The 26591-nt window shown below is 41.1% G+C and overlaps 1 protein-coding gene across 2 annotated transcripts in view; it reads left to right on the forward strand.

Moving 5' to 3' along the window:
- Nucleotides 1-12425, forward strand: part of PXDN (peroxidasin) — a 113818-nt gene extending 101393 nt beyond the window's left edge. For both annotated transcript variants that reach the window (XM_054978201.1, XM_054978209.1), the window contains 3 exons: nt 2900-3032; nt 4229-4342; nt 8552-12425. In XM_054978201.1, coding sequence (XP_054834176.1) covers nt 2900-3032; nt 4229-4342; nt 8552-8671 — 367 coding nt within the window. In that variant the 3' untranslated portion in view covers nt 8672-12425. The remainder of the gene's footprint in view (nt 1-2899; nt 3033-4228; nt 4343-8551) is intronic.
- Nucleotides 12426-26591: the final 14166 nt, after the last annotated feature.

Below are 26591 nucleotides of genomic sequence, written 5' to 3' on the forward strand. Positions count from 1 at the left end.
CTCCAGTGAAGACTAGGGTTACAGACACAGGCAATGGCAAGCCATCTCTGAGCAGAACTACAAGTGATAAAAGGCACAGATTGGACACTTGTCAGCTTCCCTCAAGTTTTGATGGGAAATGTAGGCATCCTAGTCTTGCAGCTTGGCTCTCTGACTGCTGTCCAATGGACTTTTCAACTGTCACTTGTCCAACGTTCCGCCAAGCTGCCTACATTTCCCATCAAAACTTGAGGGAAGCTGACAAGTGTCCAATCTGTGCCTTTTGTCACTTGTGATTCTGCTCTAAGTTAGTCTCTTGCCATGAAAACTCCACCAGGGATCACCATAAGACAACTCTGACCTGAGGGCACTCTCCACCACCAAGTAAAATTTAAGGCAAACCTTTACGTTATGAAAGAACTACAGCACTTTATTCAAAGCATTTGTCAGAAAATATAACATCTGTTTTCGCTGCAGTGGTCATAAGAATTTGTAAAGATTAATTTAATATCTTGTTCAACACAAAAGGCTGTCATCAAAAAATGTTGCTGCTGTATTTTCTTTCCTTATTGTTCCACTTTTAAATCCCCATGGTGTTGCATGAGAATAGAATGCTTAATTTAAAGCTGTATAGCATTTTATGTTTACTGGCAAGAACGAGTATTTTCTAACTGCCATGACAAACCGCCAAGTGGGATTCTCCAGCATAAGCACAAATCTGTGGGGAACAATTGCTTTAAGTCCTGGTACTACTTCAGTTTTTAAATCCCCCCTTGCTGATTTAGGCAAGAAGTTTTCTTATAGAAAGTGTATAACTAAGCAATCTCAAGACTGGTACTTCAATACAAATGTGTTTTTCAAAAAACTCTGATTAAAAACAAAAAATTGGTGATTATAGAAAAGTAGTTTTAAATTAGTAAAATTCAAGGATTTTCTTTTTACTGTTTGATTAAAATGGGAAAGCCGAGCAGCATCAAAGCTTGTATATTCTTTCTGTGTTTTAGGCCATTTGATCACGGCACTGGGTTCTCTTCCCCAGCTTTGCCTTCATTTAAACCAAGCATATTTCATGCAGGGATCATGAAGTGCACGTGTAGGGAAGAGAGAACTCTCTGGTCCACTTCTTTCAATGTCTCATACATTCACAACTGGCGAAAAAGAAATTAATCCCCCCCCCCCCCCCGTCCCTGGCAGCATGCATCAGTCTCAGAGGCCCGGCTTATGAAAAGCCAGTCACAGTGGATGATATCAATAATATTTTCCATTCCCCATGTTAATTAAGGCTTAGGAAGAAAATCAAATGATGAGGCAGTATCCTGTCTTAGGCGGGAGAAAGGTTGCTCTATTGGAGGAAGGCTCCTTAGGCTAAAGGAAGACTTCAGGCTTTGCTTAATGGAGAGGTAGAGGTTAAGTTAAACCAAAAATGGTGAAGTTACTTAGCAATTCAAAGACAGAGTGACTGGGCAGTGGATGGAAAGGGGACGAACTAGGCTTTTTGCCATGATGACAGAAAACTAAGCCACACACATTTAGGCTGCTTTGCTGGTCATTAAGATGGAAATTGAGGCATTTGAAAATGTAGGCCAGAATGTTAATCTGACCGATATAAGTCGTGGTAGCCAAGAAAGGTGATTCATATGTTTACAGCCACAATGTTATATTTAGAGTCCTTCTTTTTTAACAATAAGTTTCTTTGACCTAAGGTCTTGAACCAAATATATTTAGAGTCTAATCTATAAAGACTGTTACTTTGATGCTATTCCCACTTTCCCTCAGATGGAAATGGTTCCATGAATGTGAGGTGGGTTGGTCCTCAGCCCTGTGTTCAGTGTGTTCCAGTAATCTGCCCTCTTTTAAGTAGGTCCCTTGGACTTATGGGCTTACGACTCTTAGTCTTTGAGAATGCTCCAACCATTTTCCATAGTCTGGGTAGAAGTTGATGGGTACGCTTCAGGTTTGTTAGAATTCAGCTACCTGCATTGCTACCAGAGAGCATTGGGTTGGGTCCAGCCAGTTGTTTCATTCAACCTCATCCAATTCCCCTCCATCCCATATGACTTCTGTACATTCAAGTCCCATGATTCTAAGCATGACCTTTTCTCATGGCCAAACAGGACCCCTCCTTCCCTTTTCAGCAGCACCCCATTGAATCAGCAAAGTGGAGTTCACAAATTACACCTTGATATACAAAAAACACATACACCTCTCAGGAAACCTCATCACATTTGGAGCTGTGTAATACATTATAAGAATTATCAGGTACATATCTGCATTCTGTACAAACCTACCCCCATAGTACAGAAGTATATATACTCTTTTCTATTTGGGGCTTGTATGTGCACAGTATGAATATATCATGAGTACATAGAACCAGTCATTATTGTACCATTTGTCTACCATAGTAAAACACCTCTTGCATGCTGTGGAGAATGTCACATTTATACCCACTGTCAGTATATAATATTGACATAAGAACCAATGATTTATATATCATATATTTATGTTTTCACACATCCTGATCAACTTTGTCTCTCCCCTTTTTATTTTATTGGCCTCAAAACCACTACCATGCTATGAGAGAAGCTAGGCTTGAGGAGCTAGGCCCATTGGAATCAATAGGCTTAGGCTGGAGTAACTCTGTTTGGGATTGCATTGTTAGCTTGCTGTTACTAGTCCAAACTATAGCCATTGCGACACTGTGGCTATCTAGTGGAGCTGTCTTATACAGAAAGACTTCTAAGACTAAATCACTCCATCTGTAAAATTCCCTGTTTCAAACCAAACATAAGCCAAGAGATGTTTTTGTAGGCCATTCAGCATACTGGCAATGCTCTTTATATATACCATAACAGTCTTTATGGATCCACATTTTAAGTTGAACTGGAATGCTTAATATATTGCTTATTTTTTCTCATTGCAGTTCTGCAAGAGAGAGTGCACATTTTAATAATACCATTTCATCTTTTGATGAGCGAAAAAAATCAGCTGTGATGAATGACTTCAAAGAATTTGTTGGAGATATGCAAAAAACTATTACAGACCTCAGAAAACAGGTACATATTAAAAGATTTGACCTAATGTTAGGCTGTGTGGAGTAGAATTTTTAAAAATAGTATCAGCTATTAGGTTTTCAGTTTTATTCTATTAAACACTTTATAACAATTCTTACATTGCTTTACTTCGTATTTAAAAGATTTATTCCATCTGTATTTACTACTTAAAGACTTACTTTTGCATGTTTAGAAGTGATGCACCACTATAATAATATAAACACTACTCTTTGATTATGTTAACTTCATAGAAATTCATTGGAGGATATTTTTGTAGTTTCACACACATTAAGGCAACCTTGAGTTCCCATATCTTGAGGTAATGAGAACTTTTGCCTAAAGTTCTCAGAGGCACATTCTTTCCCCTGTCCCTGAACTACCCAAAAGAAACTGAGAATAGAGCACATGAAGGATCTCTTTCTTTCCTTTGCAATTTTCTTGCTTTTCTCCTCGGCATCAGGTTGAGCTAAAAACCCTGCAGGAGCAGGAATAGGAGAAAGGAGCATGTGAATTAAGGAGAACAATATTTTGCACTGTGGATGGAAATCTCTTCCATCTGCAGAAAGCTCTCCCCTTTGGGAGAGGATGCTCTTACATCCAGAAAGGCTCTTTGCGCTGGGGGACAACACTGCCATTAGTGGAACCGATCCACTGAGTCCATCCCATGGTGTGAACATCCACAACTCTCTTTTTTGTGGTATAAAACTGCATAATTGCAAAGTTGAAGAAATCTGAGTAAGATACTGTTTTCAGATTTCAGAAAACCAAATTTAAACTCAGTTCTATTATGTGGGTTTTTTCAAGTTTTTGAATGATAGAAACTTACTGTGATCTGAGATCAACATTTGTGAATTATAACAGATTATAACATACGCCACTTATTCAGTGCCAATACTATGTTGTTTGATTTTAAGAAAGGGAAAAAAGGAAGCTTTATTTTAATATTATACAGAGTATCTTTAAATATGCACATTGTTTATCATAAGTCTCTTGCAGTGCTTTCCTAAGCAGAGCGATGTCCTTCTACATCCTTTCATCTTAGAAGAACGGACCTCTGTTTAAGATTTGCTATTAGTAAACTGAACACTATATAATTTGACTAGTTAGAAAAATATATTTCTGCAGCTTCTGGCTCACATACAAAAGATAATTGAAATGCTTTTAGCATAGATGGTTGAACAAGGTTTTTCTATCTTCAGATAAAGAAACTTGAATCACGGCTGAGTACAACTGAATGCACTGATGAAAAAGGTAAATCATATTCCAGTAACGAAGCCTGGAAAAAAGACCCATGCACCACATGTGAATGCAAGGTGAGCAAGCAGAACACTTCTCGTTACTTTGCTGCAGAGGGTTTAGCCCTTTCTCCTCTACTGTTTTTCCATCCATCCTTGCTTATTCTGTCATTCTTCCAAGGAGCTCAAGGTAGTGTGCATATTTTTCTCCTGCTTGCAAACAACTAGGTGGGTTAGGCCAAGATATTGTCAAGCTCAAAGACATCATATGAGCTTCATTGATAAGCAGAATTTGAACCTGGGTCTCAAAATCCTAATCCAGTGCTTTAACCATTACACTGCACTGGTGTCCTTGTGTGTTCATTAAAATGAAGAGGAAGCCTGTTCATACAGGAGCTTTTTATGAATATACAGGAGCTCTCTATGAACTGACAAATCTGTATATCAACGGCTATTCATTGTTGTGGCTTCTGTGTAGTCCCATATGTGAACTGTGTATACAAAGGCCAGCTGCAGATATTCTGTAGCTTTTAAAAGTGTGAGATTCTCAGCCATCCTTTTTGCACACACCCCACCCATGCACCTATAAAGGGCAGGTGAGCAGTTTGCTCCCTCTGTTCTTCTTTTATTGCCACTGAAGGAGGACGTTCCATTCTCCTGGATGCGATTCCATTCTCCCGGAACTGCAGCCTTCAACTCCATGGCACCGAAGGCCATCCTCAAAAAATGCTCCCAATCAAATGGCCATAACAGGTGCCTCTTCTGTTTCGGGGAAGAGCATGACACCTTGAACTGCTCTGTGTGGAAGCAATTCATGCTAAAAATCACACCATGGAAGGACATCTTGGCTTAAGGCTGTGCTTTGGGAATCAGCCCTCAACGGTTCTGCCCAGTCAGATCCAGCATCTGCTGACAAGTATTTACCATGGCATCTTCACTGGTTCCATCTCCTAGTCAATCCAAACTGCCTGCAAAAAAGGGCAAAGATGAAGACCAAGCATCTCAAGAAACCTCATTCCGCAACCATGACTGTGGTGCCTAAGAAAAAGAGTTCTTAACTGTACTTTTTAACAGTACAACTGCTGTGTGCTGTTTAAACAGATTTGGGGTGGGGGGGAGAGACACAGTCTCCCAGCCCTTTATCTGAAGTCTTCTCACTCATTGGAGTGAGCTATCATGCATTAAGAGCTGTCCATATAGGAGGCAAGGACAATGTCCTGGCAGATGCTTTGAGTCACTACCACCACTAGAATTATGAATGGTCCATTCAGATGAAATTGCTGTGCCCCATTTTTTTCAGCCAGGGACACCCCTTCCATAGGTCTTTTTGCCACACAGCTCAACAAGAAATGTGCACCGTACTGTTCAAGATCAGGAAAGGGGAGGCCCTCACTCACTCACATTTTCTAGATTCCCTGGAAGGATAATCTCTTCTGTGCCTTCCCTCCCTCTTCTCATCCCCTCTCTCAGCAAGATGAAAAGAGATCAGTCTTCAGCCATCATAATAGCCCCTTACTGGCCAAGGCACACTCAGTTCACTACTCTCTCCCAAATGGCCCAGGGCAGAACACGTCCTTTACCTCTAGTTCAGACCTTCTCCTCCAAGGGCCACTCTACATCACAGCCTGTGAGCCTGAGTGCACTCAGGCTCACAGCTTGGTTCGTATCACCTCTGAACTGAGTATTTTCTTAGTCCTGTCCTCTGTTTTGTATAAACCTTTTGAGTATTTAACAACCTGCCCTTTATGGTTTCTACCAGCAAAATAGGCCTTTCTGGTAGTCATTACGTCCACTTAAAGAGTGAATGAATTATAGACCCTTAGATCTGACCCTCCTTTCCTAAAAATGTATAGGGAAAAAGTCATTCTCCGACCCAAAGGTAGTTTCTGCTTCTGCCAAGGGTAGTATTTGCCTTCCATCTGAACCAGGACATTATATTGTGAATGTTCTTCCCAACACCTCAGGCTGATGGAGACTTCTTCAGACACTGGATATTAAAAGTGCCTTATGCTTTTATTTCAATAGAACATCTTCATTTCACAAAGATCCTAACCTCTTAGCCTCCTTTAAAGGAAATAATACTAGTCTCCTCAAACTATCACTAAATGGATCATTTAGCTCATCAAGACTTGCTGCACCCAGTCCAACCAACCTTGCTTTCTCCAACTCTGGACAAACTCCACATGAGCCCAGTCCACATTTTCTGCCTTCAGACAGGGTGTTATGCTACCCAACATCTGCAAAGCTGCCACTTGATGAACTCCTTCTACCTGCATTAAACGCTGTTCCATTGATGTTGACTTCAGGCAGGATGGAGCAGTGGGCAGAGCAGTCCTGAAGAGTCTTTTCAGCTGAAGAGCCCCATGCCCTCCTCCAAGATAAGTCAGCTCATGACTCTCCCATGTGGGACTGCACAGAAGCCCCAACAATGAAAACAAGGTTGCGCTTACGTGTAACTCTTGTTCATTGAGTGGTCTTCTGTGCAGGCACAAATCCCTCCCTCTGCACCCCCCTCCCATGATATCTTCTTCCTCTTCACCACAGGGAGTCTTTAGAACTGAGGGAGGCAGCTGCTTGCCCGTCCTTTTATAGACATGCTGTGGGGGAGCATGAAAAGGATGGGTGAGCATCTGGCACTTTGAGGAGCTACAGAACTCTGCAGCTGACCTGTGCATGCGTGGTTCCCATGTGTGCCTGCGCAGAAAGAGGACCACTTGATGAACAACAGTTACAAGTAAGTGTGATCTTGTTTCCTGTCATCCTGACATTAACATCCAGTAGGTTTTAACTTCTGCTTTGGTCCAGTAGTAAATATTATATTAACAAATCTGTTTGTTAATCAAAAAGATGATTTGTTAATCATTCTCTCCCCCTCCACCCACGTATATAAGTGTGGCCATAGCTCCCAGTAGTCCTCTACGCACAACATTAGATACATTGAAATCAACATATGTAGAGGAGGTGTGACCACTGATATGCTGACCTCGACGCATCACTTGCATGCAATCACCAGCTTATGAACACAGTCTACATGAATAGGGTTGGATGCAGCCAACTTTCCACTCAGTTTTGCCTAATTACCCTCCCTACGCTTCTGGGTAGCAGTATGTGTGAACAAGATCTTGGGATATGGGTGAATGGGAAGCTAAATAAGAGCAGCAAGTGTCATGGAACTGTAAAAAAAGCAAATGCAGTATTGAGGGATATCTCAACAAAAACATAACATCCAACTCATAGGATGTCATTGTCCCACTATATACTACTTTGGTCAGGCCCCACCTGGAGTATTGTGTATAGTTCTGGAGGCCTCACTTCAAAAAGGATGTGGACAAATTGGAAGGGGTGCAGAGGAAAACAACCAGGATGATCAGGGGCCTGGAGACCAATCCCAAGGAAAGACTGAGGGACTTGGAAATGTTCAGTTTGGAGAAGAGGAGGCGGAGGGGAGACATGATTGCTCTCTTTTAAGTATTTAAAAGGCTGTCACTTACGGGGAGGGAAGGAGCTGTTCTTGTTGGCCACAGAAGATAGGACTTAAAACAACGGTTAAAACTACAGGAGGGAAGGTATTAGCTGGATGTTAGAAAAAACTTCTTCACATTAATCCAGCAGTGGAATCGGCTGCCTACGGACGTAGTGAGTTCCCCCTCATTGGCAGTCTTCAAGGAGCAACTGGACAAAGACTTGTTGGGGATGCTTTAGGCTGTTCCTGAGTTGGGCAGGCGGTTAGACTAGATGGTCTGTGAGACCCTTTCCAACTCTATGATTCTGCTACAGCAACTACAGCTCCTATCCCATATGGCCTTTTAAATGTATGCAGTTCCCATGATCTTCAGTATAGCCTTTTTAGTGGTCATAATGGATCCCCCCCTTCCTTCCAGAAATGCTGGTTGGATCCCTCCCATAGGCTCCTTTTCTGCAACTTGGAACATTAAAAAAGTAGCATCCCCAACCAAGAGAAGGAAGGCTATGCATATTCATGTCCTACATGCATAGAACCCCTGCTTACAAGTTGGGGATCATTCATAGGAGGTGGGCAAAGCCAGTGCATTGGTGCCCATTCCTCACTACATGCATTGATATCATATGTAAATGGTTGCCTATACAGACATCTGTACCATTCAGCAAGACTGAAGTGAAATTCCCTCTGTTTTAGGCTGCAGCCTGTAGTGGCAGGTCTGAAGCCTTATTAACTCTGTGTCAGTTAACAGTAGAAGGTAGCTACTGAGTAAAAATCTTATATATCAGATCATACTTTTGTGCTAAGCTATTACTGTTGTTCTCCAGGTTGGCCAAATCACCTGTTACGTAGAATCGTGTCCACCAAATGATTGCGCTGCACCAGTGAAGCTCAAAGGGGTTTGCTGCCCTGTCTGCTTAAAACAAACTCTTAGCAAGAAGCCCTAAGTCTGCTTTGTGGTTGTCACATTATCAAGTCATTTGGATATCTGCTGATGGCAAATACAAGGAACAGTAGGCTTAAAACCGCAGCAACAAATCAAGACATTACAGGACAGCATTCAAGTGACGGTGTAACAATATAAGAAAATGTGTAATTTTATTTGCTTGCCCAATGAAAAGCCAAAATGAAAAGTATTGAAAGGGAACACACCATACACATCAGGATAATTTTGTGTTAAAACTTCTCAGGTTCTACAAACTAAAAACTGGTGCTACTTTTTAAAGAAGCCTTTGGCAAGTGATATGAGGCTCCAAGACTTATTTTTGTATTTTCATACACTGGTGGAAGAAAGGTAGGTGCCATTTAATTGGATGAAACGAGGCCCACAACTTTGTCTTAAAATACAAGACATACTCAGTGGCCTTGTACAGAGCCCGCGGCGTACTAGCCACACCCCTCAGATTGAGATGGAGCTGATCTGGGATTCTCCTGAGAGTAACATTTTACTTGACAACTTGGCAAGCCAGCTTTTTGTGGCAGTGTCATTTCTGATGGTTGGTGAAGCCAGAGAGTGAGCATTTGCTACCAGTTTCTCCTTCTCCTTAACAGTATTGAAGTCCTGCAGTTCCTCTTCTTTTATGTCTTAATAGAATACTTGGGAGATTATCCAGATTGTTACACCTATATATATATATATATATATATATTAATTCCCCACTTGGTGCTTCAACAACAAAAAAATGGCAAAATGTAAAATTAGTCTACAAATTCATAAGAGAAAACGTCTCTCAGCCGAAACAGCAAAACAACTATATCTAAAGCATCTGTTTAGCTAGTTTGCGATCGGAGTGAGAGGTGGAAGAGGAATCTTCTCTTGGCTATACACATTACTGCCCTGACTACTGCACATTTTTAACTTTTAATTTCATACACTTTTCAGAACTGCATTTTTTTACCTTGTCCTGTGGACAAATATCAGTTCTATCAGGCCATTCCACAATGTGTCCTTAGTTGAAGAGAATAATATTCCCCAGCGAACTGCCTATCATCTGTGCTTAATTTCTAGAAAAATATATCTCAGAGTTTGTGTCTGTCTGACAATACCATTCTTTGATCTTGAATCCCTTCACCCTGATCCATGTTGTATGGGGAGTCTCTGCAGTTACTCAGTAGTAAGAGGTACTCAGAGGCAGTTTCGCCAAGTTTTAAGTCATGTATTCCATGCTTGAGACTTGCTGTTGAAAATACCTGTGTGAACTGATTGCTGGTGAGACATTGCATAAATGATGCCCTGTCTTACGTACATAGAATTCCTACTTTCTTCAGCCCTTTCCATGCAAGGCATCCATTCTGCAATCGCTGAGAGATCAAATGTGCCCAGAATTATACTATAATATAGGTTGTTCTTACAAAAGACTGAATAATCCCGCACGGCCCAGTGAAACACTTGAGCACATTACTCAAGCATCAGAGCCTCACCTGCACAGGTACTTTCCCAGGTGATGCTAAATTGCAGCTCAAGATTTCATTAATGTTGTTCACAGAACATTGCTTTCCACAATTAATTATGGTAATTTATACAGTCACACAAGGTGGGCGGGGTGGGGGGGAAGAGATATGAAGTTTCATTGAACATTTGTGTAAGGCACAGATGGGTAAAAATAAATAAATTTGTGAAATGGTTATTAAAACAATGAAATATACTCTGCTGAGGTATTTAGAATATTTCCCTTGATTTATGAAAAAAAATCCTCATAACGGCTTTTGAAAACAAGCCTTTTTTGACACTCAGTGTAACTTCTGAGTGGATTTAGTTTTTATAATAGAGTGACCACTCAGCCCCTGTTTGCAAATGTCCTCTTTAGGGCCTGCCTGCAGGAATCAGAATCACATTGATTCACTGTGCCTAGAATAGCCACCTGTTGTTGTTTTTTTACTGGCAAGACTCATATGCCTTTAACAGTTGTAAGAATTATCTGCCTTTCAGTAGAAACAACAGTTTTTCCTGGCATCAAGATAAAAAAATAGAAAATGTTTCTTCTGTTAGGTTTATGCCTGTTGTGCAGTTGTTAAGGTATACTATTCTTGATTCTCTTGGTGTGGCACTACATCCATTTTTTTTAATGTAGAGTGTACAGTATGCCCATGAATATGCTAGTCTGTAATGCTATCTTGAAAATGTGAAAGTTAAAACAAATTTGTGCTATCCTAACATAAAAGTGCTGCTTAAATGCAGGGTCCTTTTAATTTGGACAGCGATTGGGATTATCTGAAATAAGGCCTTGCGGATAGCAGCAAATGACATCTACGGATTAATTCTAAAGGCTTGTTGCTGTAGGTGTGTTCCAGGCTATACTGTGTCATGATTCTTCTGTCTGACTGAAACCTTCCCACACAGGGATTAGACATTTTTTTAAAAAAACAAACAAGTTTTGCTTTTGTGATTCTTTAATTTTAACTTCGTACATGTTTTTTTTTCTTTGTCTTTGTGTCCCAAAATGTTAACAGTTTCTCTCTTGTGAATCTGTGTGCCCGGTTAAGATTTTTTTAAAGCACTGTTACGTCTTTGTTAAGTTGTTTGTTTACTTCTGTATCTTCAATATTGCCTCCTTATAACCAATATGTATTACTAAATTCAGTGAAGGAAAACTCTCATACCTCATTTGACAGACATGTTTTGTTTCATTGATGGTGCTTATCCAAAAAACAAGCCTTAATCATGTAATTCAGCAGTTTTTCCTGATAGCCCTAGTACCATCTGTACAAAGGCAAACTTTTGAAAAACGTGCTTTTTAAAAAAATGTACTTAATTTGTATAACAAACCAAGTGTGCAATTCATTTCCATTAACAGTATTTTGGCACATCAAATTCCTGGCTGTGATCAGTTTTCCATTTCACAAATGAAGCCATTTGACAAAAGTCAAGAAATATATGTAATGGGGCAGCAACAGCATCTGTAAATGACCGTGTTAAGCCAAATCGCATAAAGAGTACATATGAGATGACAACAAATATTGTTTAAGGTGATTTTATGAAGTGCCCTTGGGACAGAACGTGCATGTTAAGTATTATACATTACTGTAGGACTTACTACTCTTTCTCGAAGTCTGTTCATCAATACATTTCTATTTTGCTGAGACCCCAAATCATACCTTGATTTTTGAGGTCATTACCTCAAATGCCTACAAATTTAGAATGCTTTCAAAGTAAGGGCAGATATCTTAACTTTGTTGCTACTATAGAAAGCCAATTAATTTTTTTAAGTGATTGATCACCGTTTAATTCCAATGCTGTATTGTAAAGAAATCTGCTCAGGTATTTCAGTCATTTTATGATATCTTTGCCATGTATACATTAGCAGTGGAAAACATACCTCTGTTTTTCCCTTTTGAAATAAAGCAGGTATCTAATTGATTCAGGTAGTATGTAAAATGGTATGCATTTCCACATTAATTTCTATTTAAACATCTGATTGTAAATTGGACTTAAGAAATGGGTCTTATTCCAAAATATAAAAGGAAATCAAGCATTGTACAATGTGTTTGCCATTTTCTGCTGACTCAAAACTCATTTAATAAGACAATGGCCAATGGCTAAATGATCATTTCCTCAATATTTGTTCAGTTGCAATTGTTCCATATTTATTTACTTTTTAAAAAATCCTACCAAAAGTGAAATCTTGGTAATTTTTTATTGTAATAAGTAAATCTACCAAAGAGTTGTTTGCACTGTTATGAATGCTTCTCATTTACAATAAACAGGCCACATTTTTAAAACAGTCTTGGTTAATTACTTGTACAAATATTCTGCCAACTATGAGGGTACCCCTGTGATGCAAAATCATGGCAGCAGGATAAGAGGTTAAACATACAGCTATGGACAGGGCACACATTCACATGTGTGAATGAGGCTGAATCATGGACACCTCCCCAAGCAACTCTTTGGTCACAAGAGGAGCTAGTAGGTGGGTCTGCCTTTTAAACTGAGGACTGCATCAAATGTCTCTTCCAACACTTTTGAATTAGTGCTCAGACCTATCAGAGTACACTTTTCACTGCAGAAACATCAGTCCTGTTCATTGTGATTTTGTGCACGAACCATCAGCTTACACAGATATCAGACGTAAAGATCTTTGTTACAGTAATATGTTAGAACTTTTATTGTTAACATTTCAGCTATGTGATATCCCTTGTTTTTTCCCCAGTATGTAATAATAACATTATAATAACATTCGATTTATATACTGCCCTTCAGGATGACTTAACACCCACTCAGAGCGGTTTATGAAGTATGTGATGATGATGATGATGATGTAGTCCTTTGCTAATTTATTTCCATACTAGTAACAGAGCCCATTTTTTAAAAAACGGGCCCTAGAAAACGGTGCGGGCTGGCCTTCCCACCGCTGCAACGGCCTCCGGAGGGACAGGCCAGCTGCTGTTGCAGTGGGACAGGCTGCCCCACACCACAACGAGCTGCTGGCTGGGCTGTCCTATGCTGCAGCGGCTGCTGGGCTAGGCAGTAGCAGGCCATCGGGCTGGGCCATGCATCAGCTGGCAGGTGCTTTGCTGCCACACCCCCTCGCCATGGATCAGCTGGACAAGGAGAAAGCCTTCTCCCTGCCCAGCTGAGCAGCAAATGGGCAGGCGCTCTGCCACTGCCCCTCTTGCCCACAGGCCAGCTGATTCACAAGCGAGGGGAGGGTGGCAGCGGAGTGCCCACCACTCAGCTGGGCAGGGAGAAAGCCTTCTCTGCCCAGCTGAACAGCGGGCGCGCTCCTCCGCCGAGCCTCCCTGAACCACAATGGGCCAGGTAGCCCCACGTTGAAGTATGCTGCCGGGCTGGGCTGTGCTGTGTTGTGCTGCAACGGGCTTGGCCACCCACCACTGCAATGGGCCAGGCAGCCCCAGGTTGCAGTGTGCAACTGGGCTGCACCACAACGGCCCAGGCTGTGCTGCAACAGGCCTCGGCTGGGCCACCAGGCTGGGCAGCCCCATGCCACAGCAGACTGTTGGGCTGTGCAGGCCCACCACAGTAGGCTCAACAGTGGGAAGGCTCAGCACCGCAGTGCTGGGTTTTTCCATTGTTGGCCTGGGTCTTCCTGGGCCTCTGAAAGCCATGAGACAGCGGGAAGGACCAGTGCCAAGGCTGGGCCTTTCCACGCCCGTGGAGGCAGCAGGGAAGCGAACTGTTTTGTCCCCACTCGCTTCTTATCGCAGCATACTGCGCATGCGCGGCGTCCTACGCATGTGTAGGGATAAAAAGTGAGACGTCGGCAACACATTTAGCCTTATATATTAGAGATAAATAAGTTTTGTATATTCCTGATTATTCAAAAGCATGGCATGGTGTTTCAAAAACAGTAGGAAATGTGAGCAATGTGCCAGTTTATGGATGTGTGAATATCAGCAGGATCCACAAAGTCCTCCTACCCACACACTTGAGGAATGTCGGAAGCGAAACTGGGGGGGACCTCAAACTACAGAATCTTGTTTTGAAGGAAGGTATTATTTGCTAAGGACACCAAAGTAACCATAGTGATCCCCAAGGGTAACTGAAGCATTCTTTAAAAAGAAAAAATCTTAGGCTGGCTCAAACCAAAGTCCGTGTGTTCCAGCGTTCTGTCTCCCATAGTGCTCATCCAGAAATCCCCGAGTACTTCAAAAGAAGACAGTATCTGTGATACCTATCTTCAGACCATAGTTTTGTATCAAAAACCAAGGCAAAAGATCTGTGTAAAAGCGACAATGTGTAAATGGACAAGAGACTGGTACGCTACCTGACCCAGATGATAGAAAAGTCTTCCAGAGAGACACACAAATCATTTCCCCACATTGTTAAATTTCTTTTATTGTCACCTATTCCCTATAATGCCTTACCCCCAGTATTAATTAAATGAGCAAAGATGTTCACTACAACCACCACTGGGCTGGATTGAGGAAAAAACTTAAGTGGTATTGGGGGAGGGTGTCATGTATTCCTCTGGGGGAAAAGCACACTGGAATATTTTGGTGGGTGCAGTGCTTCAGCAATGGCTTATCCTTGACCACTGTTCCCACCGATTGCCTTAACAAACAAGAAGTAAAGAGTCAAGAAAGTACTCTGCGTTATGATTTGTCAATCCTGTTGACTATAGCTATTTGTTTCAAAAACTTATCCTAGCAAGCTAGAGAGAAGGCATAGTGGCTATTTCTGTTACTTATGTTTTAACTAAGGAGCTGCCACAAGAGGTTGACATAATTTCAAAATTCGTTGGTGCCTTAGCCATAAGTCAAGTTCCCTATGTGTATGGCTGAACAAGGTAATACCAAATCATAAGCAAGAAATATATCCCTATTTCACCAAGAGCCCCGTGGCACAGAGTGGTAACCTGCAGTACTGCAGCCCAAGCTCTGCTCACGACCTGAATTGGATCCTGGCGGAAACCAGGTTCAGGTAGCCAGCTCAAGGTTGACTCAGCCTTCCATCCTTCTGAGGTTGGTACAATGAGTGCCCAGTCTTCTGGGGGTAAAGTTGTAGATGACTGGGGAAGGTAATGGCAAACCACCTTGTAACAAAAAGTCTGCCAAGAAAATGTCATGATGCGACATCCCCCCATGGGTCAATAATGACTTGATGCTTGCACAGGGGACTTAAATCCCTATTTCAGGGACAGAATGAGTAGCACAGTGTTAGGCTGACCTGTTTCTAAAGAATCCCAGGAGCTACTTCTCAATTTTTCAGCTTTCCTCTTTCCTCCTTAAATCGCCCCTTAACAATTGCTGTCCTGGGCCTGCTCCTCTATTCTCAAAATCAGTGGGGAAGAGGGAATGTGCACTGGCATGGGGGTGGGTGTTGGGAGAGTGTTGCATGGGCCCCCTCTCCACTGAGTTTTTTGTTTAGTTGACTTCACTTCTACTGTTAATAATAATGGCTCCTGAAGATGGATGGGATAGGTTTGAACCACTGATTTACAGTAGGAACTTTACCCTGTGACACAAGTACAAGTAAAAATGGAGTGTACTATTAGAAAAATGCACACATGGAAAATACAGTTTTTTTATATCTCAAGCAGCAAGGAAAGAAGGCAAGAGGCCAGATAGAGAATACAGAGCAGCCTAAATTTAGGTTTGTCCATCAGTCGCTCATGACTGTTCCCTCTCTAAACCTTTTCCATCGATGATCCATTTCTCTGAACATCTTTCCAGAGGATCTGTGAAATTAATTCTTAGACTTCAGGAGGGCATGTAAAACATGTTTATTTCAACTATTAGTCATTGAGCATTTTAAGTCAACCATTTTCTCTTTGCAGCAGTTATTATCGAGTGTGTATGTGTAGTAAGTATCCTTTCTCTTGCCTATTTCCTAACAAAATTTGTTCAGATACTATTCTTCAACCTAGTTTTGTAACCATTTCCTTCCCATTGCCTTCTATTTGTTCAGCCATTCTAAATTTAGGCTATTCTTTTATTCTTCAGAACTCCAAGTATCATATCATGTTACGTACATTCATTAAGAGATCCTATAAGCTGGTTACACTTGCCCCTCCCCACTTTTGAACTCAAGATAGCCATATTTCCTAATCAACCTCACTTCCCCCATCCTTCTTCCTTTCCTGCTTGCTCCCATATACCTCAATGATAATAAATCTCTTGCAAAGCAATGCAGTTAATCTGCACTTTCCCCTAATCCATTAGATGTATTTTGGGTTATTCCATAAGAACAGATGACAGGATTCCTAACAGGCTGGGTTTTGTTGTTGTTGTTACCTATTACCTATTACCTGAAACAAAATAGCAAGACTAGGATTTTACCCCTAGTTAAAAAACAAAGAAAACTTAAGCCTAATCTGATGTTACCTTCAGAAGAGTTGTCCTTCACTATTCCATTTAGTTCAGCTTATTCATATCTCATTGAGGTGGCTGTCCAGATATCGTGAAGAGGAAAAGCAGGTTGTTCACCACTAAGCAGGGCTTTTTTTCAGGGGGAACGCAGGGGAACGGAGTTACAGCACCTCTTGAAAATACTCGGCAATAGTGCTTGAAAATAATATTTCAAAGAATCCCGTGTGTTTCTTCCTCATTTGCCTCTTGAGAGTTCCGCTACCTCTTTTCCCAGAAAAAAACCCCTGCCACTAAGTGATGTTTTTGTGTGGCCATCTGTGCTGTCACACAACCTACTGTCCTGCAACAAGTTATTTTCTTACCTGAGGCACCAATAAAGGAAATACTGAGTGGAAAGGTACAGACATGTCCCTGCAACATTAACATTAGTACTCCTTCCTCAAGCTTAAAGTTTTTCCTAACTCTTAAAAGTTTCAAATGATGCTTTGCATATGTGCAGAACTCACAGAAGGCTACTGAAGAAAATCTGTTACAAGGAAGCAGTCTGTTCTACCTAAATGCCTTTTCTGAAGCTATGAATGTGTGGGGAAAGTATAAAATTCAATGATATATGGTACCTTCAACTCATATAATACAAAATGTCCAACTATGTCCAATAAGTAAACTAGCAGAAAGAGAGATGACTTACGTAGAAAAGGAAATGAGAAAGAACTAGTAAGGGAAATCCTACAATGCACTAATCTATATAAGGATTATGGAAGTTATTCAAGTCTCATTGAATGTTTGGCATGACACATTTGCATAATACATCTTGAATCACTGTGGAGGTTGGGAAGAAATGTCTGGTAAGGTTAGCTTCACCATTTCCTTACTGCTTACCTTTGTACTGCACAAAATTAATAGGAACTGCAGCCAATTTGTCCACATTTTCCTCTTCATTATCATTCCCTTTGTGCTACTTGGCGCCTTTTCTACATATTTTGAGTGATAACCTTGGCCTATTTCACTGCTGGTAAACTGCAGAGATTCTTTTCCACTGCCTCCCTTTGGAATGTCTGGTTTCCTCATAATATATTTTCCACTTGTCCTAACAACAGCTTTTTGCTTCAGCTGTTTCCATAGGGATAGAGAAGACTTTCAACAGACGGTTGTAGCATTTTGGCAGGCAGCTTTAAGATCCTGTACAACATGGGTAAGAGTGAGTTATCTACATTGTTATTCTGAGTTACCTACATTGTCAAAGGTAATAATTTTTCAGTTTAGCAGATGTGCATTTCACATTTGGACACTTTGCCAAAATTGACAAGTGCTGCAAAAACACTTCACCAGCTTGTTCTTTCCATCCTGCCTTTGTCAAGAGGGTTTGCAGAAATACAACTTCAGTATTGGTTTTTCTTATGTAGATCTGAAAACTGAGATTCCCCATAGGATAGTTTCTCTTGTCAGCTTTCATGTCTCATGCTGTGCCTCCTAAGATCTACCAGATGTTTACCAGATTTATTCAGCTTTCATGCAAATCAACATGCAAGACTGTTCATTTGTTTATCAGGGGCACAGCATGGAGAAACCTCTTGCAATGAATCCCATTAGATTAAGATTACAGAACAGAGAATACAAACTGCTATATTTTCAAATAATCATTCAAACTTGGTATCCATTTTAAGCATCCAGAATTGTATTATACAGAATTTTTTTTTACAAGCCCAACACAGTATATATATACCACCACCACAAATACTCCAATATGTGCCAAAGGCACCGATACACTTTTTCTTAAATTAGAGGGAGAGAACAGTGTTTATAGCACAGAGCCTAAAAGGAGTCCCATTTAGAGGGACCATTCAACCATTATGGCAAGCATCCTCCATGAATTTCCTCGATCTCCCTGAAATGGCATCTAACCTAGCGGACCACCACACTTTGCGACAGTAAATTCCACCAGTTTATTATGTACTGTAATACGTGAAGACTGTTCCCTTTTATCTGCCCTGGATCTAACACTCATCAACTTCTTTAGACTCCCCCAAGTGCTGGTATTTTGGGAGAGGGAGAGAAAGACACCTGCATTTAGTCCCTCCAATTCATACATAGTTTTATACACCTTTGACATGCCACCCCCCTTGAGTAATTTTTTTCTACACTGAAAAGCACTCTTTTCTTTTTAGAAAGAGAGAAAATTAAAGGGGGGAAATAATAGAAGTTTGTTTTTAAAAATCATGGTGTGCTGAAAGTGAACCCAAAGAGTAAAACCAAATTTTAAAAAGAATTTCATGTTGTGATGGGTGGGAGGCATAAGAACATTAAGTCAAGAGTGTTAAATTGCCTAATTACCTCTGTACAAAAACACTTGCAAGATACCATTCTAGAATGCATTTTGTAGAGTGTGATTTTTTCAGACCCAGACAGACAGGTAAATCAGGCCATCAAACATGACTTGGCTGCATTTAATTGGGTTTGCAAGCTTGTTCTAAGCTGGTCAAACCATCACTGATTATTAACATCCTGAAGATGGAGAAGCTATTTACAACCAGAGTGCTGCAGGAACTGTATATTCTTCCTGTATCAGATATACGTGATCCTGAAGAGTGGGCAAAAAATAAATTGGATCCATCAGGCATGGTTAGGTGTTGTTTTATTAATGTTGAAGTGAATTCTTTCAACTATAAGCATGAATTATATAGTGTTCAACAAAGAAGTGAGCAGGCTGGTGTGATTTCTCCCCCTTGGAATAAGGTGCAGTCCAGTTCTGTGTGTTTCTGAGGGGAAAGACTTGGTGCCAAAAATGCTAGCCCTGGAAGCTTCTGAGTGCTGGTTTCCGTGTACTCACAAAGCAGATCAGTGTGAATGCACAGATGAATACTCAAAGAACAGATATAGGAAAGCAACCTGTTTTTGCTAGTGATAAATTGTAGCACCTGAAAACTCCTGCATCGTAGCCAGAAATATGTACATTCCACATACCTACAGGTGTACCACACAAATACTGAATCTGCTATTTTGTACAGCGTTTGGCATCCTGAATGTTAAAAAAGTGCAAAGAGGAAAATTCATTTTTCATCATCTTTGTGCAATCCCACATGGGAACAGTGCATGCTCAAGTGAAGTGTGGAAAATTCTGGAGGACATATGAACACAAGTTCCCTTGCCTCCTATCCAATCGCTTTTCTTCCATTTCAGTCTCTTTGTGACTGTAAAAAAGACACATCTGGAGAGTATTCATACAACTAAGAGAGAACTTGTGTTCTCTCTGATTTTTGTTCTCTCTGAAAATCTCTGATTTTTTCACTGTCCCTCTTTCCATTGTTCATACAGAATATGAGGGAAAGATGGCATGATCAAATGACCATTCCTTGTGCCTGTTATGCTTCGGAGAGGGGCATGGTATCTCCAAAGACTTGAAATGACTGGCACCATCAGCCATTCTGCAGGAGAATGTTCTAGAAAGCACATAGCATGAATCCACCTTTGTCAAAATAAGATGAAGTTTTCTTGGAATTCCTTTCACATTCAGCCTGTGTTTTGTTGATTCCATGATTAGACCCAAAGACGACTTCTTTGGGTCCAAAAGACAGTGCCTATAGCATTCAAAATTCCTAGTAACGGGGACTTAATGCAGTCAATCAGAGCCTTCTATAAAGATGGCTAAGAAAAAAATCCAAACATAAACAACATAAATCAAGGTGGGGAAGCCAATTATGTGCACTTCGAGGGTGGGATAAACCTTCTTCTGTGGTGCAGCTGGTCCTGGAAAAAATCCATGACTTGATTCCAGTCCCCAAATCTTTGTCACCTCATACCCATAGAACCAAAGAGGTGGGAACTATTCTTTATAATTCAGAGAGATTGAAGCAGATGACTTACTCTTCCCGACACACATGGGTTGAATGAAAGCACAATAGGAGACAAACTTGAACTATTTATAACAGAATCTTGTTTGGAATGATGCCATGATTGGAACTGACATCCTACAAGAACAGAACATTTTTCTGATTGTAATTGTCCTCATGGCTCTGTCTATGACTGGGAATATCAGTCTTTTACTAGTTGCAGAGATAAATCATGTTATGCAGCCCACATCCATTCTCTTGAAATCCACTACAGAATATACCAAGGAAGTAGTCAGTAGAGGCAGTACTCTTGCAACCAGTAATTCTTCAAGTAGAGAAAAAAAGACAAAAATATTGATACCCAAATTACGGTCATGGATAGTGGATCCAGAAGGAAAATTGTCCTGTCTTTTTTGCGTAGTCAGAAATTCCATTTGAACCTTCCTGAGCTATGGTATCTTTGGGACTCCCAACTCAGTAATGGCTGTCATTACACATAGCAATGACCTGCTCTGTTTCTAACTACAATCCTAAACAGAGTTACCCACTTCTAATCCCATTGATGTAAATGGGTTTAGAAGGGTGTAACTCTGCTTAGGTGAGCACTGTAAATCTCTGAATGAAGTTTTTAAGGGTCCTATACTGTGCATGTATGCCTTCTACAGCCTTCTAAAGTATGCAAGGATTTTTGGACATCACAGTAAAACCCTGATTGAAATCAAACTCAGTTTTCCCTTCTGTACAATAAAATAAGGTGCATAAAGCCATTCAATAGGGCTGTTCTTTGCTTTTTATGCATCCTTCAGTAAACATAATTGGAGTGCAAATGCCACAAGGAAAAACCAAAAGTTCCCCCACTCGGAATCTGTAGACCTCACCTCTCATCATCTGGGATTGGCAAATTTGCTCATGACATCATAATCTGAGTAATCCACATTGCTGGAATTGACAATGTAATAACAGATCTATTAAGGAGATTTCCCATAGGAATTCATGAATGGGTTTTCTGCGTCCGGTCGGTGCATATGCTGTTTCTGTAACACAGATGACAATCTGATCAAATTACAGGAAAGTACAAGCTTATTTTTCTAAACTTTGTTGCAGAGTAGAAGAGTCACAAAGGGAATCCAGATCTGCCTTTTATTAAAGTTTCTAAAAATTTGCAAGATGAGATAGATGAGTGAATGTCAGAGTCACTGCTATTTAAATCGTAACTGAATCTGCTTCCCTGCTATCCATTTGAACAAAGGGTATTTGTGTTCTTCTCTGTACACTTGGTGGCATAGCTTTTATAGAATTAATGGGCCAAGGTTACAGCTGTATGGGATTGGCAGCCAACACTAGCAGGCACATAGCCTAGTGATCCATGAGAACACAGCTGTCATCCTATACAATGAAGTGATGGCTATATGATGAATAGCTTTGTGTGTCTGTGTGAGGTCTGGGAGGAAGAAAGAATCAAAGGCATCAAGGAATGACTTTACACTGAGGCAGATTTAAAAGGCTGGCTCATTTAAAACACTATGTCATTCAAAATGGAAATTGGGAGGAAAAGATTAAAACTGCAACCTCTGACATTTTCTGTTTGACCATTGGGGAAAAAGGAGAGGAAAAATTTAAATCTCTGGATTACAGCTGCCGCTATGGCTCTTGACAAGCAAAGGATTGCTCATTGTCAAGATGCTTATAACAGGCTTCTACTTTTGTAATGCTTGAAGGGAAAGATCGAGAGAGAAATGACAATACAAGAACAACTTTTTTGGGAAAAAATATACAGAGAAATATTTTACCACACTGGTTTAAAGAACTAACTTATAAAAGATTTCCAGTTCATCTCCAGCATAGATCTTAAGATAGTTGCAACAGTTAAACAGTCAATGTAATTTTGAATTGATTTCGAGAATGTGATGGCCTCTGGCTAATAAACTTTGTCGTTGACTGTTGTTGACTGACTAGTTAAACAGTCAACTTACACTTAGAGATGGGCATGAAATGGGAAAAAACGAAACAAGTGTTTCATGTTTCGTCGCATTCCACAAATAACTTTCACAAAATTGTCCCGTTTCACAAAACAACTCGTTAGTTTCATGATTCGTCAGAACCCAGGGCACTTCAATGGCCCCCTTCATACGCAGAGATGCCAAACTCACAGGGAGACTTCAGCAGGCTCTCCTCCACCCACCCTCACCCAACAAACCAGCAAGAACAAATGCTTTAAATAAGAATATAAGCAAAGAAAATTAAAGAAAAAAAGGTAGGCCTCAGTCAATTTAGGCCCCAGAGCCAGACAATGCCCTGAGAGTGGGGTTTGGTGGGGTGGAGGAAAGAAGGCACCCTCACCCAACAACCTTCCCAGCAAGGCCAAGAGCTGAAAATAAGAAAGAGGCTTTTCAGTTTCTTTTAAAGCAGCAGCAAATCCAGCCAAAAGCTCCCAATTCCACTCTCTCACTCCAAATCCCAGCAACAGGTCCTCCCTCTCCCTCTGTCTACTGGAACTGAAAAGCACAAGGCAGAGAGCTGTGCCTTATATAAGAAATGCTCACATAGAGCAGAACAGGAGGTCTCTGGTTGGCAGACAGACCTGCCTAACAGGGTTTGGAGGGATGAGATTGGTGTTCCCACGGCTACAGAAGGCCTATCTCCTCAGTTGCCTAGGGGATTAACCCTCCTGCTCTTTGCTGTGTAGGGCAGAATGGGAGCTCTTCAGTTGGCAGGGAGAGCTGCCTATCAAGGTTATGTGGGCTAAGATTGGGGTTTGCAATGGCAACAAAAGGTCGGCAGACATTCTTGGCCTATGTAGCCTAGGGAATCAATGGATCGGCGCCAGCCTGTCTGTCATCACAAATGATTCACGAATTGAATGAATTGGCCCAAAAAGTCAAGAATTTTGTGAAAATTGTGGCCCCACAAAACACGTTTCGTGAAACACAAATCGGCCTGATTCATCACAAAATTTGATTTGTATTTTGATCTGTGCCCATGTCTGCTCCCACTGCCCCAGAACTCATAACTAGAACCAGTCCAAAAATTTAGATGTATAACAGCTCCACCCACTGGTAGGGATGCTTATGTAACCATTACAATATATTACTCTGGCTTAGATACTAATATTCCCAAATAACTTTTGAAAGACCAATAGTTGCAAACTGTTTCTCAATGTCCCCTTAGCTGACCAGATTTGCTGACCTTTAGACTAGGACTCATAATATGGGTGACAGGTGTGTTATGTGCCGTCAAGTCGCCTCTGGCCTCCAGCGGCTCTGTAACTGAAAGATGTCCAAAACGTCCTATCATTAACAGATTTGCTCAGGTCTTGCAAACTGGAGTTCATGGCTTCCTTTATTGAGCCAAGCCATCTCATTTTGGGCCTTTCCTACTACCTCCCACTTTTCTTAGTGTTATTAACTTTTCCAGAAAATCTTGTCTTTTCATGAAGTAACCAAAGTATAATTTTGTCATTTTAGCTTCTAGGGGGAATTCAGGCTTGATTTGATCTAGAACCCACTTATTTGTCTTTTGGGCTGTTCATGGTGCCTGCAAAACATTCCTCCAGCACCACATTTCAAGTGAATCAATTTTCTTCTTGTCAGCTTTCTTAACTGTCCAGTTTTCACATCCATACATAATAATGGGGAATACCAATCTCGATCTTGGTCCCAGAGAGACACTGACCGTTTTCACACATCTTTACATAGCACAACACTCACAGAACGAGGGCCTCTTCATGGCACAATTTCTGATGACATCAAGCAACGATTCTGGAAACTTTAAGGATCTTTTCTAGTTCCCCTGCAGCTGATTTTCCAAGTCTCAGTCTTCTGATTTCTTTCTTGCAATCTCACTTTTGGTTGATGATTGAGCCAAGGAATAGAAATGTCCTAATCAGATCTGAAAAGTGCCTTTTGTTTCAGTGAATTTGGGAAGGCACTATGAAAAAGGGGTGAAAGGATTTACCTGTTCAAAGAGACAGCAGTGCTGCTCCAGGAGACATTGCCCATGTCTCTAAATTTTCTCTGTGATATTTATATATTTATATTATATACAGGGCTTTTTTTCAGCAGGAACGTGGGGGAACGGAGTTCCGGAACCTCTTGAAAATGGTCACATGGCTGGTGGCCCCACCCCCTGATCTCCAGACAGAGGGGAGTTTAGATTGCCCTCCGCGCCGCTGGAGTGGTGCAGAGGGCAATCTAAACTCCCTTCTGTCTGGAGATCAGGGGGCGGGGCCACCAGCCATGTGACCATTTTCTCCGAGGGCACCCCACTGAGTTCCACCACCTCTTTTCCCAGAAAAAAAGCCCTGATTATATATATTTATTATGTTGTATTTTCAAATATGTTGGAAAGACAGGACATAAGTGTCTCGAATTAAAAACGTTCAATCGGGTTGATTCTGTAACATCAGCACACTCCTTGCATGATTCCCACTTGGCTGGGATCACTTCCATGAAGAAACAGCCTTAGCTTGAAAAAGATATTCAGCCAGCTACCAGCTGAGCAGTGAATGGAGAGGAGGGACAGTCAGCAAGTGGGGAGGTTCAAGTAGCATGCCAACCTCTTAGATAAAAACAATGCTTTCATCCCGAAAATGTTTGTGGGAGATTATTTGTGCCATGTCTGTTTAGGCTGAGTAGAATTAGGTATACATATTTTTAGTACTGGTTATCAAAATGTTTCTTGTACCTTCTTCCCTAGGGCAGATGGGGTATGACACAAAATTGGCAACACAGGGCCAAACTGCACGTGATCAAGAGGTACATGACTGGAACACTTGTCCTTAGTGTCCCCCCCCCCCGCAACAGTCTAGGGAAGGGGTAACATAGGTTAGGGCCATAGTACTTGGGTAGGGGGCGTAACATTTTCCCCATGCTATTTCCCTTATTGATAATTCCCTTCTTCCCAGTTGTTTTTAGATCTGGCGGAGAGAAAAAGTCACAATAAGTACCATTCTAAAGTGGTAGCGAAGGAAGTATTTTTATAAGGGAAATGGCATGCAAGGAAGACTTAAGACCTGCTTTCCCAGCAGTCCTTATCTATTCTGGGTCCTCCAAAGCTGCTTTTGGAATTGCAGTTCAAGAACTACTGCAGTTTATGTAGTTTGATTTTTGGAGTAACTACTAGCTGTCAAAGGTAATTAATCAGGATACCGTCGTCCACCACAAAAGCCCTGTTCGTAGTGAAAGTACGTACAATCCCTGTACAGTGTATACTTGTTTCTCCTTTATATATATGCACTGAGTATTTTTCGTATTACATTCAATGCATGTACAGCTGAATATGTGATTTAAACTCTACATTTATTAGTCTCTGGTTTCATTTGTAAAGTGACTGCACATTGGCTCTTTCTTACAAACAGATGTGGGCACATACATGCAGCATGTATGTGCGTTCACTGTAACAGACAGCCGTAATTCATCATGATGTATTTGTTTTTATAGCATCTAAATAATCTATACAGACATTCAGGGAAGGAGGAGTACACAAGCTTGCTTTAATTTAAAATGAGACCCCTGCACACACTTCAGATTGGGTTTCTAATTTTTCAGATGTTCCCTGTAGCTGTAACAGATGTAGCAGCTTGATCATAAGGTTTCTCCCATGCTGTGAGAACCTTTACCTGCTGATTTCTGCATATGTCCACATATCAGGCGGAAAGTTGGCCTTTTTTTTCTGGACAGTTTGACAATTTCAATTATCATTGTTTTGTGCCTCCCCTCTTCTTCCTCTCTCACATCCTTGCCCTGTCCCATTCCCTCATACATTAAAGACCTCTGGTATACACAACTCTCAAGCCAAATGTGTACGAATCCAGCTGCTCAGATTATTGGATCGATGTGCTAATTTAGTGTTGAACAGTATTTTCCTCTTTGTTTTTAGAAGTGAATGCCTGTTACTGAGGGGTGCTTCACACTCTTATCAAATTCTGAGCGCAGGAAGGGGGCATGCACATCCTTTGCATGTTTGCACTGTGCGGACAACTCAGCGATTGTTTGGAGGTGGGGCTGGCACGTTTGTGCCTTTTCTCCCTCCCTGTGTGCACAGATGGGTCTTCTGCACAGGGCTAGATTTTGCATCCCTTCCTGCTTATCGCTCATAAGAGATAAAGAGTGGAAATGCTGAGCACAAGTATGCCTGCCAGGCAATCCTATTCCCAGGGTCTTTGCCCTGTGCATTTCTGTGGATGTTCAGTCATTCTCTTATCCTTCTGTTTGGGAAATTTTTGTCAGTGTGAGCATTTCTACAATTAATTTTAGCTGAAAGCAGAAAAAAGATG

Source organism: Eublepharis macularius, chromosome 1, assembly GCF_028583425.1.
Source record: "Eublepharis macularius isolate TG4126 chromosome 1, MPM_Emac_v1.0, whole genome shotgun sequence".
Classification (NCBI taxonomy): domain Eukaryota; kingdom Metazoa; phylum Chordata; class Lepidosauria; order Squamata; family Eublepharidae; genus Eublepharis; species Eublepharis macularius.